The sequence below is a fragment of the Heliangelus exortis genome, chromosome 18 (genome assembly GCF_036169615.1).
Source record: "Heliangelus exortis chromosome 18, bHelExo1.hap1, whole genome shotgun sequence".
Lineage (NCBI taxonomy): Eukaryota > Metazoa > Chordata > Aves > Apodiformes > Trochilidae > Heliangelus > Heliangelus exortis.
The window spans coordinates 12,050,708-12,067,577 of NC_092439.1; the positions used below are offsets into that span (position 1 = coordinate 12,050,708).

Genomic DNA, 16,870 nt, shown 5'->3' on the forward strand with positions numbered 1-16,870 from the left:
TCTTCCAAAGAGGTACAGCTTTAGTGGCTGGATTTAGATAACAATCAACATAGAATCAGCCTCCACCTGAATAGAATGTTTGCTTTGAAATAATGAGTGATTACATGTATAGATTAAAAATCAAGGAAATTCCACACAAGGTAATCCCAAGCAAGTTAAGATTTCATGTCTTTGAAACAAGATACTTGTACGACACTGAAAAAAAACCACTAATTTGCAGTCTGAAAAATAAAAAATGTAAGCATAAAAGTGTATAAAGCATTGCCCATTCCAAAGGACAGGCAGATGGGCTCATTTTGATGTGTGTTCTTTTAGCTGTGGGGAAGTGGGTAGCAGCACTTGCTGATCACAACTGCCCCCTCCACCTACCAAAGCAGAAAACTGTCCCACAGAAGAGAGCAAGCAAGGAGGTGCAGATTCTTCACATGGGCATAAATGAACCCAAGAAAGATGCTGCTTATGAGACACCACACTCTAAATGCAAGAGGTTAAAGTCAGCAGGCACACTTATGTATATTCTGCTTGTAAAATACATGCACCTCCAAATATATGGTATGCTACAAGCCCAAACTGCAAGAGACAATAACGATTTTCAGATCTTTTCTGAATACTTAAGTGACTCCATTAATTTTTCATGCATTCCTGCTGGCTGCATGGAAACAAGAGAATAATTCTTGGAGAACATTCAGCTTAATGCTGCTGGATGTAACAACACAGAGGAAACCAGCAGATAAGAACTCAGACAAATCTTCCATAAAGTAAACCAATACCAGTAAAATGTTTATGCCTGTAATTTATTGTATACATACTCAGCAAAACTTATATGCATTTGGTGTGTGCAAAAGTATACACTTTGACAGCACCAGAAAACAGTTCAGCTATGTATGACTTTTTAACCTGATTTGTCACATTGTGTAAAAAGACAATGGTACACACGATATCCCCAGTGAAAAAAAAAATGGTAAAACTAGAAGCACACTTATTTACACACCAAAACTTTAATATTGCATCACACCCACTCACCAAAATAAATAGAAGTACATTCATCACAATTTAAACACCAGTCTCTCCATATATTTATTTTCTTTGACATGTTTTGGTCACCAGAAATATGCTATATCTAGAAATATGCATCAGCTCCTAGATTATGTTACAAAATGCAAAAAAAATAGAAAGTTAGTTCTCCTGGACAATATTTTGGGCTTTACACAAAAATAAATCCAGATTTCCATAAAGATCTCATATACTTCTTGAAAGATTTTTATTCTAAAGCACAGCACAGAGTTGCACACTAAGGCTTCCTGTGATATGCAAAACCCTGGCCTCCAAAAGAGATCACTGTCAAGTGAAATACAGCTCAAGTGTAAATACATTTTCAAAAAGTAATCTTCAATAGAAAGTGCCCTTCATTTGATTTAGCATTAACAGTATGGAAGTAGTTACTGTAATTGTGCAATCAGAGCCAGACCTGGAAGGGTTTTATGAAAAGTATGGAACTTCACACTCAAGTTCAAGGATATAGAATCTGAGAGAGCAGAAACCAACAAACCAACCTTTTTATATTCCTACATTCATTATTTTTTTGACACAATTTAGTAACAAAGGCACGTTGTCAAACAGTGAATTAAAAATCTAAAAACCAAAGCAGAATTTCATTAAATACAATTAAATCACAAGCTTAACATCAGATCCTCATAAACCAATATAAGCAATTCTTCCAGTTTTTCTTAAATTCAAAATCAGATGCACTTTGGACAAGTACTCTCATTAGATTAATACTGTTAACATGGTGAACAGTAAACTGTTTTTGGATACAAGGTCAGGAATTAAAACCCCCAAATTTTAGTTAATTCCTAGGTGATTTACAAATACGCAGCAAATGCAAACACATTAAAACCCAAACATTTGTATAAAATTTAAAAAACATTAGCATCCCATGCCAATTATGAGAAAGTACTTCTTGTCTGTAAGATTACAAATGCATCCTTGGGTAATTTTTTGTATGAAAGACAAAATTTTAGTAATCATCACTGTGTGAAGGAAGTTATACAGTGTCTTAGGGAAGATAGCAGAGTACATTCCAGTCACCATCTGAAAGACCAATGACAAAGTGCTTTACAGATTAAGAAATGCAACTGATCTTGCACAGTTAAATAATGAGGTGATGAAATAACCAGGTTTTATTTAATCTATATCTGAAATGCAGATTTAATTCCCAAATGATCCTATTTTGAATTAATGTATTTCTTTTGCTTTTTAAGAGCAAAAAGAGTTTACCCCAACCAGGCAGTAAGTTGCTCACAACTGACATAGCTGTCTGGCTTGACAGTCTTAAAGCCTTTTCTCCAGATAGAGAGAATTAAAAAAGTAACAAAGCAACCCACAAAACCACTAAAAAACAGTATCTTGATCATGGTCCCAGTGAGCATTGTCTTGAGTAGATAATTTTAGGAATTGCAACAGAAAATTTTAGATGGTCCCCATGAAGCAGAGTGAATACAACACACTTTCAGACAAGCAGCAAGTTCAACCATCTTGCATGATCTCAAGTGCATAACAGTGAGAAAGAGCATTGTTAGTCAGTAAAGTTAAAAATACAGAGAAGCAATGATGGCATCTGCATCTGGGCTCCCTGTCAGCTAATACTGAATTAGTTTCTAGAATCTATCCCAACAGCTTACTCATGTCAGTGTTTTACTGAGGCAGTGAAATGCTATATTGTAGACAGAAAACGTCTTAAAAAGGCAAATCTGTTTTTTCTTACATTAAGAGTCAGATGTTTAAACTTCAGCAGCTTCTGAGATTGCTCCTTAAAGTTCTCTATCTGAACTACTTCCTAGAAGCAGCACTGTTAAGAACAGCCCCCTGATAGGAAAGGTTCCTTTGTCATTTTATAGCAAGGTAATCTTTCCTTCATATTCCTTTAATTTTTCCTCCCCTGGACACCCAAAGCCCTTTTGTACTTTTCCAAGTACTTCTAAGCTTTAAACGTGCTCTTGTGCCTCAGCAGCTGAAGCCCAAGGCCCTATCACTAGAGTCCTGGAGCTTGAGGCAAAACTGAATGGAGATACCAGTGAACTTTGAAGGGCAGCCTGGGGGAATCAAAGATGCAGCACCAGATTTGAGCTTCAGACTCTCAGTACAACTCCTGCAGACTCAGATGAATCTTGTGCTGATTGTAAACAAATTCAGTTACTGAAAGAAACAGTCTTTAAGTGCATAGTTAGAAATAATGTGCAAATATGGGCATTAAGGTAAATAACTGAACTAACTCTCCTGCTATATGTAAAATTTTAGATTTTTGGTTTGATAAAATTAATCACAAGTATTAACTAGTGGACACTAAATTAATATTGAAGAGCTGCAAATACATTCTAACAAAACTTAACTCTGCTGTGCTTTCTAAATAGTAAACCTCATTAGATAAATGACTGCTTCACATTTTAAATCATTGAACACATCAGATGTTTAATGCAAGAAAAAACATGTGCACCATACACAATTTGTAAAAGCAGCAGCAGCTGTTAAACAAATGTGAAGATTTACACGGCAGGAAAAGAATTCCCAAGCATATACTTGAGCCCAAAAGCACAAGTTATATACAAACACTAGAAATTCCTGTTTTCAGGGTGTGTTTTTCATACTGAATTAGACTGGCACTGGAATTCCAGACACAGGAAGAGCCAACAGTCATCTGGCCATATCCATACAATTTGCAAAGGACAAGCACTTTTCTGTTTAGAAATATAAAGAGGTCTGAGTTATTTTTATGGGTCCTCAGATCAGAAAATATGCAGCAATTTATTGCTTTGAATATCTGTGACAACAGCTGAATTTACACCCAAGCTGCTTCTGTATAGAAGATGACATTTCAATACTTTCAGGCTCAAGTTGGGAGACAGAGTAGGATATAAAGCAGTTTCTCTAAGTCTCAAGAAGTATCAGGGCAGAAGAATGCTATTTTTTCTTTCAAGCAAATGCAAAATTAGTTTACTGGTGCATGGGCCCATACAGTTCCAAGTCAGTGCATAGCTAGTCAATATTTCTGCTGGCATCTTGAACTGGTTTAATCAATGGAAACATCTATTAAATTTATTCCACTTAATATGCATTAGTGCATTAATTTCTTCATAAAAAACCAACCTTGGCAAGTATTAAAAATAAATATCTTATTTAGGTCAAACTAAAGCCTTGTTTCTCAGTACTTTAATCCCTTTAAATATTCTTTTGCCCTCTTAACAAGCAAATGGAAACTGAAGTAGAGTAAGAGATGTATGGAGGCAGAGGGTAGCAGGAACATGAACAGAGTCAACAGCAGAGATCAGTTAACGAGTCCTCAGCTTCTTGGACTGCCTCTTGCGCTTCAGTTCCTCTTCTTCCCGTCTCAGTTCTTCTAAGTCCTCCTGAACACCAAGTCTCAAGCTGCCAAATAAGATAAAATCCTTTAAACACTGCTGCTCAAGAAGCTTATAATAAAGTTTGTAATGTATGAGAATGAGCTTATGAGATTTATTTACTGTAATAATTAAATGGCAATTTCTTTTCCATCTTTACCTCAGCTTTCTTATAAACACTGGTATGGTTTATTTACCTCTGCTACAAAAGCAGCAAATACCCACTCCTAGTCCCATTATTTGAAGAATAAACAAACTTCCCACTTTTTGAGTTAAATCCAGGCATACCTCCTAGCTTCTTCTTTCTGTTGTTCTCTCCAGCTGCTTTCCATATAACGTAAGGCATAATCACTTTCATCTTTGTATCTGGAAATTAAATATCAGTTTTCAGCACACTAAGAAAACATTATCATGTACAGTTCAGTTATTCACATTCCTTCTTTGAATAATTACTTTGCCAAACACAGATTCTGATGATTTGAAAGAATCTAAGTTACATGCCTTAAAATGCTTGCTTTCTTACACCTTACTGTCAGACAAGAAGTATTTAAATAAGCCAAATAAGAGCCTACATGTCCCAGCACCTACTCACACCAACTTAGATCCTCTTTCAGAACAACCAACAGTGCCACATTTAGCAGCTCATGTACAGGCAGCTACATCTGATGAATTCTGAAATACTGCACACTGCTACAGAAAGCATTTTAACATCCAATAATAGGAGAGCTGATCTGAATTATACAAGTGAGACACTGAAGGAGCTCTGTTGTTTTTCCAACTGTGTCCTATTGTATCAAATGCTGTTGCTTCAGAGAACACCATGACAGGCACTGTGAAAACTCAAGGTTCCTTCTGCATAGAAGCAATTCCAATGCTTGTTACATTTCTGCAGTGTAAATTTTTTTTTCCCTGTTTGTAAAACGTTTTTATTTGTTGAATTAGACCTTAATTCCTGTTGTTCTGTTGCACGTTCTGCAATACCTTAACACTGGCATTTTTCTTACCTTTTCCGGTCATAGCCAAATATTTCCCGAATATGTTTTGATATTTCTTCTTGGGGTTCCCCTTCATCTTCAATGAAATCATCCATTTCAGAGTCATACTCATCATCATCATCTTCTATTTGTCTCTTGTAACTAATAGGTGGTCTACCAAGACCTGAATAACAAAGGAGTAAAAAAAATAGCATAACATTTTAATAATTTAACAGTACTTCTCCTTTGGGCACAGACATTTTACAACACTGGGCTTCAAGAAGGAAAATTTCTGCCTCAAGTTAACTTGCAATTCTCAGAAACTCAGTAAATGACAATACTGAGTTGAGCTGTGGAACATCACATATCAGCATCAGAAGTCTATGTGCAGGGTTTTCTAGGCATTTATTTGCTAAATTCCACAGTGTTTCTCTTATAACAGAGATGTTTAGAACTGCTCAAATAATGATAAAGGTGAATTTTCCAAATCATTTAAATATCAGTCACAGGTTTACTGTGTGGTTTTAATTTTCATTTACCATTTTAAGCACCTGTTATTTAAGGCACTACAAAATTTTAAAGACTAAGCATGATCAAGCAATGTGGGAAGTGAAAACTTCCAATTCCTTTCCTTCTAAACAGCATTTGTGTACCAAGATCCATCATGGGCTGCTCAGCTTTCTTTCATGCAATACTTCCCAGGCTTTTATTTCAAGGAACATGAGAATTGGTAAAAAGAAATAAACCATTGCAAAGTAGACAAAAACATCCTACTATTAAATGCACTCATTAAAAGGCAAATACAGTATTTTGTCCAAGTCTTCCTAACTGCATCTGTAAATAGTTGAAGAGCCTCAAGTGAACCCAATTCAGACATAAATAAAAAATACAAAACAAATAACTAAGCAAAAAAGTTATTTGCTCTAGAGCTTTATACCTTGTGGATGTAACACAGGTCTATGCCCTTGAAAAGGCCTCGCTCCATTGACCTGTCCATTGCTAGGTCTCGTGACAAGGTTTTTAGAAGAAATAGTTTCAGACACCACAGTGCACTTGGGTTTCACAGCTGGGCCCAAGCCACTGCCTGGTCTCCCGGGTCCCATGCTGATTCCTGGCCTTCCCGGTCCTGTTCCCAAGCTGCTGCCTGCTCGCTTGGCTGCTGTGCTTGGACTGATTCCTGGCCTTCCCAGTCCTGTTCCCAAGCTGCTGCCTGGTCGCCCAGGTCCAGTGCTTGGTCTGACTCCTGGCCTTCCTGGTCCTGTACCCGTGCTGCTGCCTGGTCTCCCAGGTCCTGTGTTTGTGCTGCTGTTTGGCCTTCCTGGCCCAGTGCCCCCCAAGCTTGCTCGTCCAACTCCCATGGCTGAGCTGCTCCCTGGCCTTCCAGGTCCTGGGCTGGAGCTGCTCCCTGGCCTTCCAGGTCCCATGCCTGAGCCACTGCCCAGTCGCCCAGGTCCTGGGCTGGAGTTACTTCCTGGCCTTCCAGGTCCTGGGGCTGAGCCACTGCCCATCCTCCTGGCTCCTGGGCTTAAGCCACTTTCTGGCCTTCCAGGTCCTACATCAGAACCGACGCTTGATCGCCCAGGTCCCGCACTTGGGCCACCACCTGGATGTCCAGGTCCTCCTTTTCCTAAGCTGCTGCCCGATCGCTTTGCATTGGAGCTGATTCCATGCTGAAGGGCAGCAGCATTTCCTGATTTTGTATGGGAAGACTTTTTCAGGCCAGATTCTTTAGCAGCTGCTGGCCTCTGAGCCCCGTTGGCTGCTGGTCTTGGGGGTGGCACATGAGAGCTTGAGCCAGGCTTTCCAGTACCATTGACAGGGAACTTGGCGTGACTGCTACCAGCCGAGCTCTTCAGGGAGCCATTTTGTGAGGTTTTCTCCATTTGCTCAAGTCTGGAGGAAGATGAGGACCGTGAGTGTTTCTCAGTCAGTGCTGGTGCTTTGCATTTCTTATCAGCACCACTCATAGAAGAGGACAGACTGCCTTTTGGTGTGGAATGTTTATCTAATGAGCTTTTAAGTTTTGCATTTACAGATTCTTTCTGAGAAATTACTTTTTTTGAAGAACCAGACACCCCTGTATTCTTAATCTCCTTTTCATTTTTCTTATGTATTTCTATTCTTTTGTTCTTGCGTTCCAAGTACTCCCTCTCTCTCAACTCTTCTGCTGTTCTGGGTCTCTCTTCCACCTTTTTCACTGCTTTTATTTCTACTGGTTCATACTGCTTTTTTTCAGCTAGCCTTAAGAGCTCTGCAAAGTTCAGAGGTGCTGGTGCACTTTTGGAAGGTGCCTTTGGTTTCCCTGAAAACTTGGATGGTTTCTCATATTCATCTTGCTCATGCTCAGATTCAGTCTGACAGTATTTGAGTTGCTCGGTTTCATCATCTGTTGCATACTCAGCCTCTGGAGCCTGGGCAGCATTCTCACAAGTCCTCCTTTTTTTAGGCTTCTCTTCAACAGGAATGCCATTATAGCCATAAAAATTATCCTTTGTTCGTGAGGCCATAGCTCTTGCCTTTCTGTCATGTTTCAGTTCAATACGCTTAGCCAAGAGTTCTTCTTTCTTTCTTCTTTCTTCCAGTGCTGTAAAAGAAAACCAGGGGAAAGTTATCCAAAAGCACTACTTTTTATTTAAATTTCCCCCACACTGATAAACCACTTAGGACAGTAGTTTAAGGGTATCTGGCTAGCAGCTATTCAAAATAGACCTGTTCTTGGTGCAAGCCAACCCAGGTGAATCAGCTACTCCAAAAATCAAAGGCAAACAATTAAGCCAAATGTTTACTGCAAAACACACTGAAGTTGTTTAACTGAAGCACCCCTCCAGAATGCTATGCAAATTACAGAGAAGTACTGTATGAGGAGGTACCTGACTGATGGGATCTCTGGGTAATAGGAGTTCTGAGACTGAGCAAGAGAATTTTGAGTCAGAACAAAATTTACTATCAGAATTTTAAGGAAAGATGAGGAAAGAGAGGGAAATAAAGAGTATTGGGAGGGATAAGAATTGGAAAACAGGCTGAGTGTATGTGTAGAAGGGTGTAGGGGAGGGATAGAAACAGGCTGGGTCAGTGCACTGGACTGATAGAGCCCTGAGCCCTATCTTTAGTTTGTCCTGTATTCTTACTGAAGATTTTTTAATCTGTTTTCTGCAGAAGCACAGTCTCTATCTTTAGTCTGTCTGTGATCTGCTGACAAAACTTAGGCTGAAGAAGCTGGAGAGGCCTGAACACCCAGTCGTGGAGAGACCAAGGGAACGGAGGTCAAATACAAGAAACACTCAGGAAAAGCACCAATTCCTAGAAAATAGAGTGGGCTACTTGTGCTGTGAGTGCCTCTAAGGGTATCAGCTCCTGCCTATGTTACTCTGTTGTCCAGGGCTGTGATTGTTCAGAGTGGGTGTGCAAGCATGGATATGGGGAATTTATCTCAGTTTGCTTCTGGCTGGCATGGCAGCAGGGACAAGGAGCAGGCTTCATGAGTGACCCAGGAGAACAGGAATACCATGGGCCACCCAGTCCATCAGGTTTGGTTATCTTTAACAAAACATTACATCAGAAGCAATGCAGGATTAATTTATTCTAGAGACTATTTAAAGGAAACATAATGCAGTGGAAAAAAACATGGTTTAACAAAGCCTCTGCCAAACCAATTTAAAATTCAGACTATATTGACATACTAGGGTTAAATACAGCAGGAGCTCTTACCATTTTTTCACATAAAGCTTTTCTAAGTTACCAAAAGTCTAGATGGCTTCTTGCAGTATTCCTTCACTTCTGACTATTCCTCAATCTCTAACAGTAAATGCCTGTGTAGCTGATTAAGATTTAGCTCCTTAGGAAAGCAGGCAAACACCTCTAGTCCTTACTTAGTCCTGGCTTTCCCTCAGCTTCAGCTATGTGCATAAATTCCAGAAACAACAGCCCTTGTATTTGCAAGAGCTCTGAATAAGTTGAGTCTCAAAGAGTGAATGGAAGTCTCCCAAAGGAAATATTTTTTACTATTACCTTTTTTCCTTTTTTCTTCTTCTTGCCGTCTGAGAAATGCTTGCACTGCTGCAGACTCTACACCCTTGACTTTTGGAACCTTTTTGGGAGGACCAACAGCCAAACTGTACCTTTTCTGCAAAGAACAAAGAAATAGGTCAGATAAATTAAAGTATAAAAATCTAGTTTTTAATACTGAGGAGCTGTGTAACAGCCCAACAGATGTGTTTGACCCTTTAGCCAAACCAGCTGCAAAGGAGGCAAAGGCCTGAAGCATATCCAGGCTGTCAACTCCCCTGCTTTCAAACTTTTTTCAGGTCCCACAAAGGAGCAGAATGACACAGTGAGCACTGATAACATGGACTTGGATCACTAAGCATGCATCAATACAGGAATAGCAGGTGGCTTTTCCAACACTCATTTATCAAGGATCAAATAAAGTTGTGGGTACAAGGAGTCTCATGAATACCTTTCCACCTTGTAACCTGCCTAGGAGCCAACCACTTTATCCCATAAATAGGAAAGCCTGGGTGAGCCTTCTTTGAGCCTCCCCTGCTAGGCAGAAGGGATGCATGGTGGTGATCTCCCCTTGGGCTGTGACACAATTTTGCCTCAGTAACTTGGACTGCATGCTGAGCTGGTGCTAACAAAAACATTACATGGACTTTGCCAAGAAAACTGGCACAGGTTGTTCAGAGAGGTGGCAGATATCCCACCCCAGGAAATAGACAAGGTCAGGTTGAACAGGGCTCTGGGCAGCCTGATGTAGCTAAAGATGTCCTTGCACACTGAAGGGAGGTTGGCTGAGGTGACCTTTAAAAGGTCCCTTTCCAATTCCATTCCATTCTACAATTCTATGTTGCATTTTCTGAAATTACTAAAACAAAATTATAAAGACACTGCAGCTGTAAAACCTGACATGTTGCTGTATCACAATGAAGACTGCTACAGGTGAGCTCATTTACCAAGATTCACCTCTGCACAAGATAATTTATCAGTCTGGGAACTGATTCTGTAAATCCTTATCACTTAGAGAAGTGAACAATTTTTGGTATTTACAATTGAAATAATTAGAATTAATTATCATAGTTAGGACTAGCTAAAGGACAAGGAGACAGCTGCAGCTGGGCTTCTTTTTTTGACAGATGTCATTCTTCCCTTCCCAACATTTTATTATTTATACCAGAAGTATTCCAAGACCAAATATTTCAGGAAACCTGAACCACAATGCAGAACTGCCTCTCATTTTTTGCTCAAACATAGCTCCTGACTCAGTAGTTCAAAGTAATCTGACATGCTCCATCTGAACCAGAACAGAGAGAGTAGCAAAGCACTCTACACATGATGAGTAAAAATCATTTCAGAAAAGCATTGAAGCAAATTCACACCTTAGGCACAGTCTGAGGTGCTCTATAGTATAACTGATATTAGTAATGTATACCTAAATTATCTTACTCCTACAGTTACACATGTTCTGTTTTGCCACTGGTAAGCTAATTCAGTAAAACTTTGTTTAACTATTCAGTGTCTACAGAGGTTTTAAAAACTAAGTTTTCAAAACAGCTGGACTTAATCTTAAGGGTCTTTTCCAATCTAAATGATACTCAAACAGTTTTAGGCCTAAGGAGCACCTTTCAAAGCTTCTGAAGAGCAGGGACAAATGCAGATTATCTGTCCTGCTAGGAAGCCTTAGGAAGAATTAAAGTGATGGGGAAGCAGTTTTCAGGCTTTGTTTTGCTGCACTACAACCAACAGTCCTATCCAGGGGCAGGTTTGTAAAGCAGCTTGACAGAAATGCTGCTTTCTCACTGTCACTAATGTGGCAAATTGTACAAAAGTCAACATTTAAAAGGCTATCTGTAGCATTTATTGATATTGACTATCAGCTGAAAACAAAGCCTAGCAACTTATAAATGAATACCTGTTTTCTGTACTGAGTCAATTGTTGATAAAAGTTTTGCTCACCTTTATTTAGAAACAGCAGAAAATAACCAGTTTAAGTTTAGTTTTAAAGCACTGGACCATGCACATGCTCCACAAGCACGAATCAAATATTTTGCTGACAGTGCAAATGAACATGCCTCAGATTTCAGGTAAACCAGATTAAATTGGTACATGTCCCTACTACATCATCCAAGCTACATTTTTTAGCTTCTGTAGCTATTGCCAAGTTGGTTAAATCAGCAGTAAACCAGAAACATTTAGCTTTTAGCCTTTCAGAGAGAACAGGTCAAGCCAATCCCAGAACACTCAAGCTGTAAACCTTGATTATCTCTCTAGGTAGAGCCTGGTGACAACTCTAACCAAACACTGCTGGGATACACTAAGTGGGCACTGCTTTACACAAAGGGAAGAGTAAAGGCTGTGGAAGTGCCTTCTTTCAATTGTGTACCCTCAAGAAATGACAAGCTTTTTCCCTAACAGTGAGCTGTATTTCTCCTGAGGTTTCTCAGTTTTATCTTCTTCCCTGCAAACGTTGCCATAGCTACCTTCCCAGTAACTGGCTCTCCCTGGATCTGACCAACAGTACTCTCAGAGTGGGGTGGAAAGTCTGTTACAGAGCAAAATATTATTAATCTTTCACTTACAGACAGAATAAAGCATTTCAGTGGACATACAAAGTTACATGACTGACCAAGAAGCAGATTTTTCTCTGGGAATTATACCTCAAAACAAAAAGATGAATTAAAAAGACTGCTATTAACACAGAAAAAACAAACAAACAGACCACACTGTGTGTGCCTGTACATTCACACACACTGACTTGTGAGATTTGTGTATAAAATATCTGATATATATTGACATCTATCCCTTAAATGCAGGGTGTCAGGGTATAGTCAACAGGTTTGCTAACAGGCAAACTGAAGGTCACAAGTTTAACAGTGCAATCTGCAACTAAAGTTTTGCTCTTAAATGACTGACTTTAAAGCAAGCCACACAATCTTGATACAGTTGCAGCTGGCTTTATGTCAGCATTCAAATTCCACCTCTTGGACTGTAAAACATGTTTCATAAAACTGCTGTAAGCTTGTGGCATCCAAATGAAGCCCCAAAAGGTTCAGACCCCACTGACTCAGCAGTTGACCCCAACAAATATTACCCCCAGACACAAGCAAGGGAAGTAGTGCTGCCTGGGGCCATGATCAATATCTAAACAGGCAGCAGGGAAAGATCCAGTGATCCATCCATTCTGCCAAACCTGATTCTCAAGGAGAGCACCAAGTGCAGCTGTAATTTCTGCAATGGGAAGACAGAGGCACTTCTGTTCAGCATGGCCAACTCCCAGTTTCTCACAGGGTTGCTTTTTTGTTTCCTGTTTTTCACTGGCAAGGTGTGACCCCTATACAATGCCACACTTTTACTGTTCTTACAATTCATCAAGACACAGCTCTCTCCAAGGGGAAGCTCCCGTTTCCTCCTCAGCATTGCACAGGATATAACTCTGTGGTAACATCACTAATTGTTCACTCAATCAAGCCAAGCATCTTGTCTGTGTCACTCCTTGCAATGTGACAATACAAGTTCCTCACAAGGCAGCTTCCCAAACTGATAAGTGGCATCTGTGTTTAACAGCCCAGGGGCTTCTGTTATCACCCCACACTTGTGCCTAAAAGGCTCTGCTAACTCAGCTCTCCAGACCCCATGCTCAGCCTTCCCCAGCTGCCTGCAGAGCTTTCCCAGCACTGTCACCAGCATCCAGCTCTGACAAAGCAAACCAAGCACGCTCCAACTTGCTTCACTCTCTTCAGGTCCCAACAACCCCTACCAGAGGAAAAGCTTTCCTGGAATCAGTATTTTAACAGTTGTCATCTCCCAAAACAAATTTTAAGAGGGATATACACTTGACTCCTAAAAACACAAAAATAATTTTCTTAAGATTTTGCAGCTGCTGACCAAACACAAAAGCTGAGCCATTAACTGAAAAAATGCAGAAGTTTCTTCTGTTACATGTTGCTGCACACTGAAAAAAAAAATGTAAAAGCAAACTTTATGTAGTAGTATTGTAGCCCCCATTTTCACCCACTTATGCAAAAAGAAAAGATCAGGAATAGGAAAACCTGAAAGTTTTACACATTTCTGTCAGTGCTTGCAAGCAGCTGCAACTTAACCATCAACTTCAGTCAAGTTAAGGGTGAAAGCCCTCCTCACCCCTCACAACTTTTTACAGTTTATCTTACAGTTGTTCTTTTGTGGACACTGATGTTTCTAGAATTTCTAGACCCTGTTTTGAGACCAGTTTTAACCACACAATGCACAGTAATGCAGGAGTCTAAATTTTCAACAGCAAAAAATACTTGAGAGCCACTCACACTGCTCTGTATCAGAATTCTTGTAAGTGCTGTACAGCAAAGACTCATCCCCAGTTAAAAGCAGTAGAGAGCAATGAGATAATTTCTAATAAATTATTGATGACAACAGAAACGCAGTGAAATAAGAATTAGTTGGTTCCAACTGTGCTTGGTGCTTCTTAAAAAACTGCAACAGAATTTGATATTTTTAAGAATATCTTTGATGTAAGCATCTCAAAGTGCTTTACCACATCAAATATGTCAAACTTGTAGCATGAGCGTATACCAATTTCACAAAAAAACAGTAACACAGAAAGTACTTAAATCTTACTGAAATCAGCATAAATTCTCATAACCTGTATCATGTCTAACCAAGGGAAGATGACACTGAAATGTAACAAACTGCTACTTGGGGGGCAGGTAGCAAGATACACACAAAACTAAAGCCCCTGTGGAACATGATCAGAGAAAAACTGGGGCTCTTATCAGCAGCCACTGTAACAATAATTAGCAATTCATCATTAACAGCTTAGACACCAGTTGATATGGGTACTGTTGTATTTAGTAACAAAACCTAATGGATCCAGCAGGGCACTGAAAGGCTGATTTCAGCAATGTTCCTTTTGAATCTGGATTTCCATAGGGAGATGAACAAGCAGGTCCATTTTCAGAGGGACATGATGCAATACCTGGTTTATACTGCCTCCTCTTTTATGATACAAGACCATGTTATTTCTTTAACAGAGTTTTTCTATAGTTTCTACCTTTGAGATATACATAATACTTCTGCATTTTACTCTTTTTCATTATAACATGCACGGAATGCTTACTGCACTGTAAAGTTTGTTTTAAGCTTCAACAAAATTCAGGGTATATACCAATTAATGCATGAACTAACATCTTTGGAAACCTGTTAACTTTACATACCAGTAAAAATTGCAATTAGTCTATATGGCATTTTAAATAAAAACAATTAAGATTAACCATATTATTATATGAACATATTTTACATAAAAGTTTTAATCCAGTCTAGCTACTTGGACACCCACTACCCAGAAAGTCTCCACAGGCCCTCTTTTTGAAGCCTAAAAGCTGCAGATAAGCTCAAGCAGTGCCAAGTGCAGCTCTGCCTTTGCTCAGAGGCTAAGTTAAAGGCTGTACCACCAGCATGCCAGAACAGCAGCAAACAAAGTGCTTCAGCTATGGCTTGAGCTGCATTCACCCTCTCAGTTAATCAGGAAAGCAAATCCTAATTCTGCCTTTTTTTAAAAGAACAGCAAAACCCTCATCCACTGCACAGCAAGCTGAACTGCCTCCCTCCATCATCACATCTGCAACAGAGAATGTCATCAATTCATCATCATGGTTTATAATTATCCGTGACAAAAACCAGTGGTACAGTCCACTAAAGCTGTGTGAGAAAACTAAGAAGGTAAAAGTTTTAAACTCCTGAAGCAAGAACTACAGCAACTCTATGACAATTTGGAAACAACTTGTTTTTAGAGTTACAAAACAGGCCTTTAAGTATCTTGAAGTGTTCATATATTTAATACTTTCATATCTATGTTACAAATCATATTTCCATGTAGTATTAGAGGGAAACTAAACCAGGCTAAATACCAGAGAGTAACACGATGGAACCTGATGAATTCCATGTATGTACCATATGGTTGGACTGTATTACCAACTCATCACAGTGAACATTAACCAAAGTTTTACTGCTGACACAGAGACTGAGGCACTCTCACTTCTCAAGTGCCTCCATTTCAGTACTGTCTGAATTAGAGACTCTGTTTTTTTCTGGTTTTCTATAGTTTATGCTAAAAACAACTACCCCTCGTTTACCCTTGTTTGAGCAAGCTAACCACAGAAACACAGAGCCCTGGCACAGAACACACAGGAAAAGAGTTTCCCTAGCTGGTGGCTATCAGAGAAAATATTTTTTTTTATCCAAACAAGCAATTACAATTCGGGTCCTGCCAAAGGACTGAAGCCAGTATACAAACGTACCCAAAGACCCTTCCTACTGCCAGACTCCATTCAGCCAAGCCAGTGGCTGATTTCAGGCTGAATCAACGTAGAACTCATAGCTTGAGATAAAATACAAGCTGCTAAAATACAACCTTCCGGATAATATTAACAACAAACTCAAACGCCCTTCGCCAAACATCCCCACAGAGCTGCCGCGATTCCTCAGCACTGGATACAAAGGCACCGGGACAGGCAGCACATTCACACAGAAGTTGTCACTCTTTTGTCTCCGACTCCCATTTGAGACGTGGCAGACTTCTCTTTCCAGAGCAAACAGAGCCTTATCCGACTTTTAATCGCAACCACCGCCTTCCCCTCGCACCGGGGTTTCGCTCTCAGAACTCGGTACTTTGGGCGACAAGAAAGCGCAGTCCCCGCCTGCCCCTGCCCCTTCCCAGCTCCCAGCACTCCCGGACCCGCTGGCAGGGTTCGGCTTCGGGTTTGGGTTTCTCCCCGGCTTCTCCCCCAGCACCCTGAAGCTTCTCCGGCCCCTGCCCTCACGCACCCCCGGGCGGGCCGGGCCTCGGAGCGGCGGGGCAGGCTCCACCGGCACCAGCCAGGCCCGGACACGGCTTCCGCGGGCCGGGGCGCGGGGCAGAGGCCCGAGCAAACCCCTCCGGGCCCTGTGAGACCGGGCCCAGCTCCGGGAAGCGCCGGGAAACGTCTCCTCGGGGCCGCAGTCACCCCGGGACTGTGAGGGCCCCCGCGAGCTCACCGGCACCGAGTTCAGTCCCTGCTGCTCCGAGGCCATGACGAGAATATTGTGGAAATCCATGGCTGGCTGGGGAAGGAGGGCGAGGCAGCAGCCGCCCTGCTCCTGCTGCTGCTGCTCCTCCCCGCTCCCCTCCTCCCGCCCCGTTCCGCTCCGTTCCGTTCCGCTCCGCTCCCTTCCGCCCGCCGCCTCCTCCTACCCCTTATATCACCTCGCCTCGCGCCGGCGTCACCTTGCGCGCGCGTCACTTCCTCTGTGACGTGGGCCCCGCCGCAGGAAACGCGTCCCGGGGAATGGAGTGGGGGGCGTGGGGCGGTGTCCGGGTTCGGGTCCGTGTCCGTGGGAGCCCCGGGGACAGCGGAGGGGCTGGGGGCACCGGCACAGCCGCGCTATGAAGGGGCAGATCCGCCCCGCCCCGTCCTGCCCCGCATCAGCTGCAGCTGTGATGCGGGGCGGTGTCACCGAACCGAACCGAACCACCGC

At 41.4% G+C, this 16,870-nt stretch overlaps 1 protein-coding gene across 1 annotated transcript; it reads right to left on the bottom strand.

Annotated features, from left to right (window-relative positions):
• Positions 1-979: 979 nt before the first annotated feature.
• SPTY2D1 (SPT2 chromatin protein domain containing 1) lies at positions 980-16,567 on the bottom strand. The gene is made up of 6 exons (XM_071761627.1): positions 16,391-16,567; positions 9,377-9,491; positions 6,306-7,952; positions 5,399-5,552; positions 4,683-4,760; positions 980-4,422 (listed from the first exon to the last, which is right to left on the bottom strand). The coding sequence occupies exons 1-6, from the start codon at positions 16,448-16,450 to the stop codon at positions 4,326-4,328; spliced, it is 2,151 nt and encodes a 716-aa protein (XP_071617728.1). The 5' UTR covers positions 16,451-16,567; the 3' UTR covers positions 980-4,325.
• Between the last annotated feature and the right edge of the window lie 303 nt (positions 16,568-16,870).

Coding starts and splice junctions, on each gene's coding strand:
- SPTY2D1 (XM_071761627.1), bottom strand. CDS start 16,450: ATGGATTTCCACAATATTCTCGTCATGGCCTCGGAGCAGCAGGGACTG. Junction 5,553..6,305: donor ACCTGTGTTACATCCACAAG/GTATAAAGCTCT, acceptor TTTGTTATTCAG/GTCTTGGTAGACCACCTATT. Junction 4,423..4,682: donor CAGAAAGAAGAAGCTAGGAG/GTATGCCTGGAT, acceptor CTTATTTGGCAG/CTTGAGACTTGGTGTTCAGG.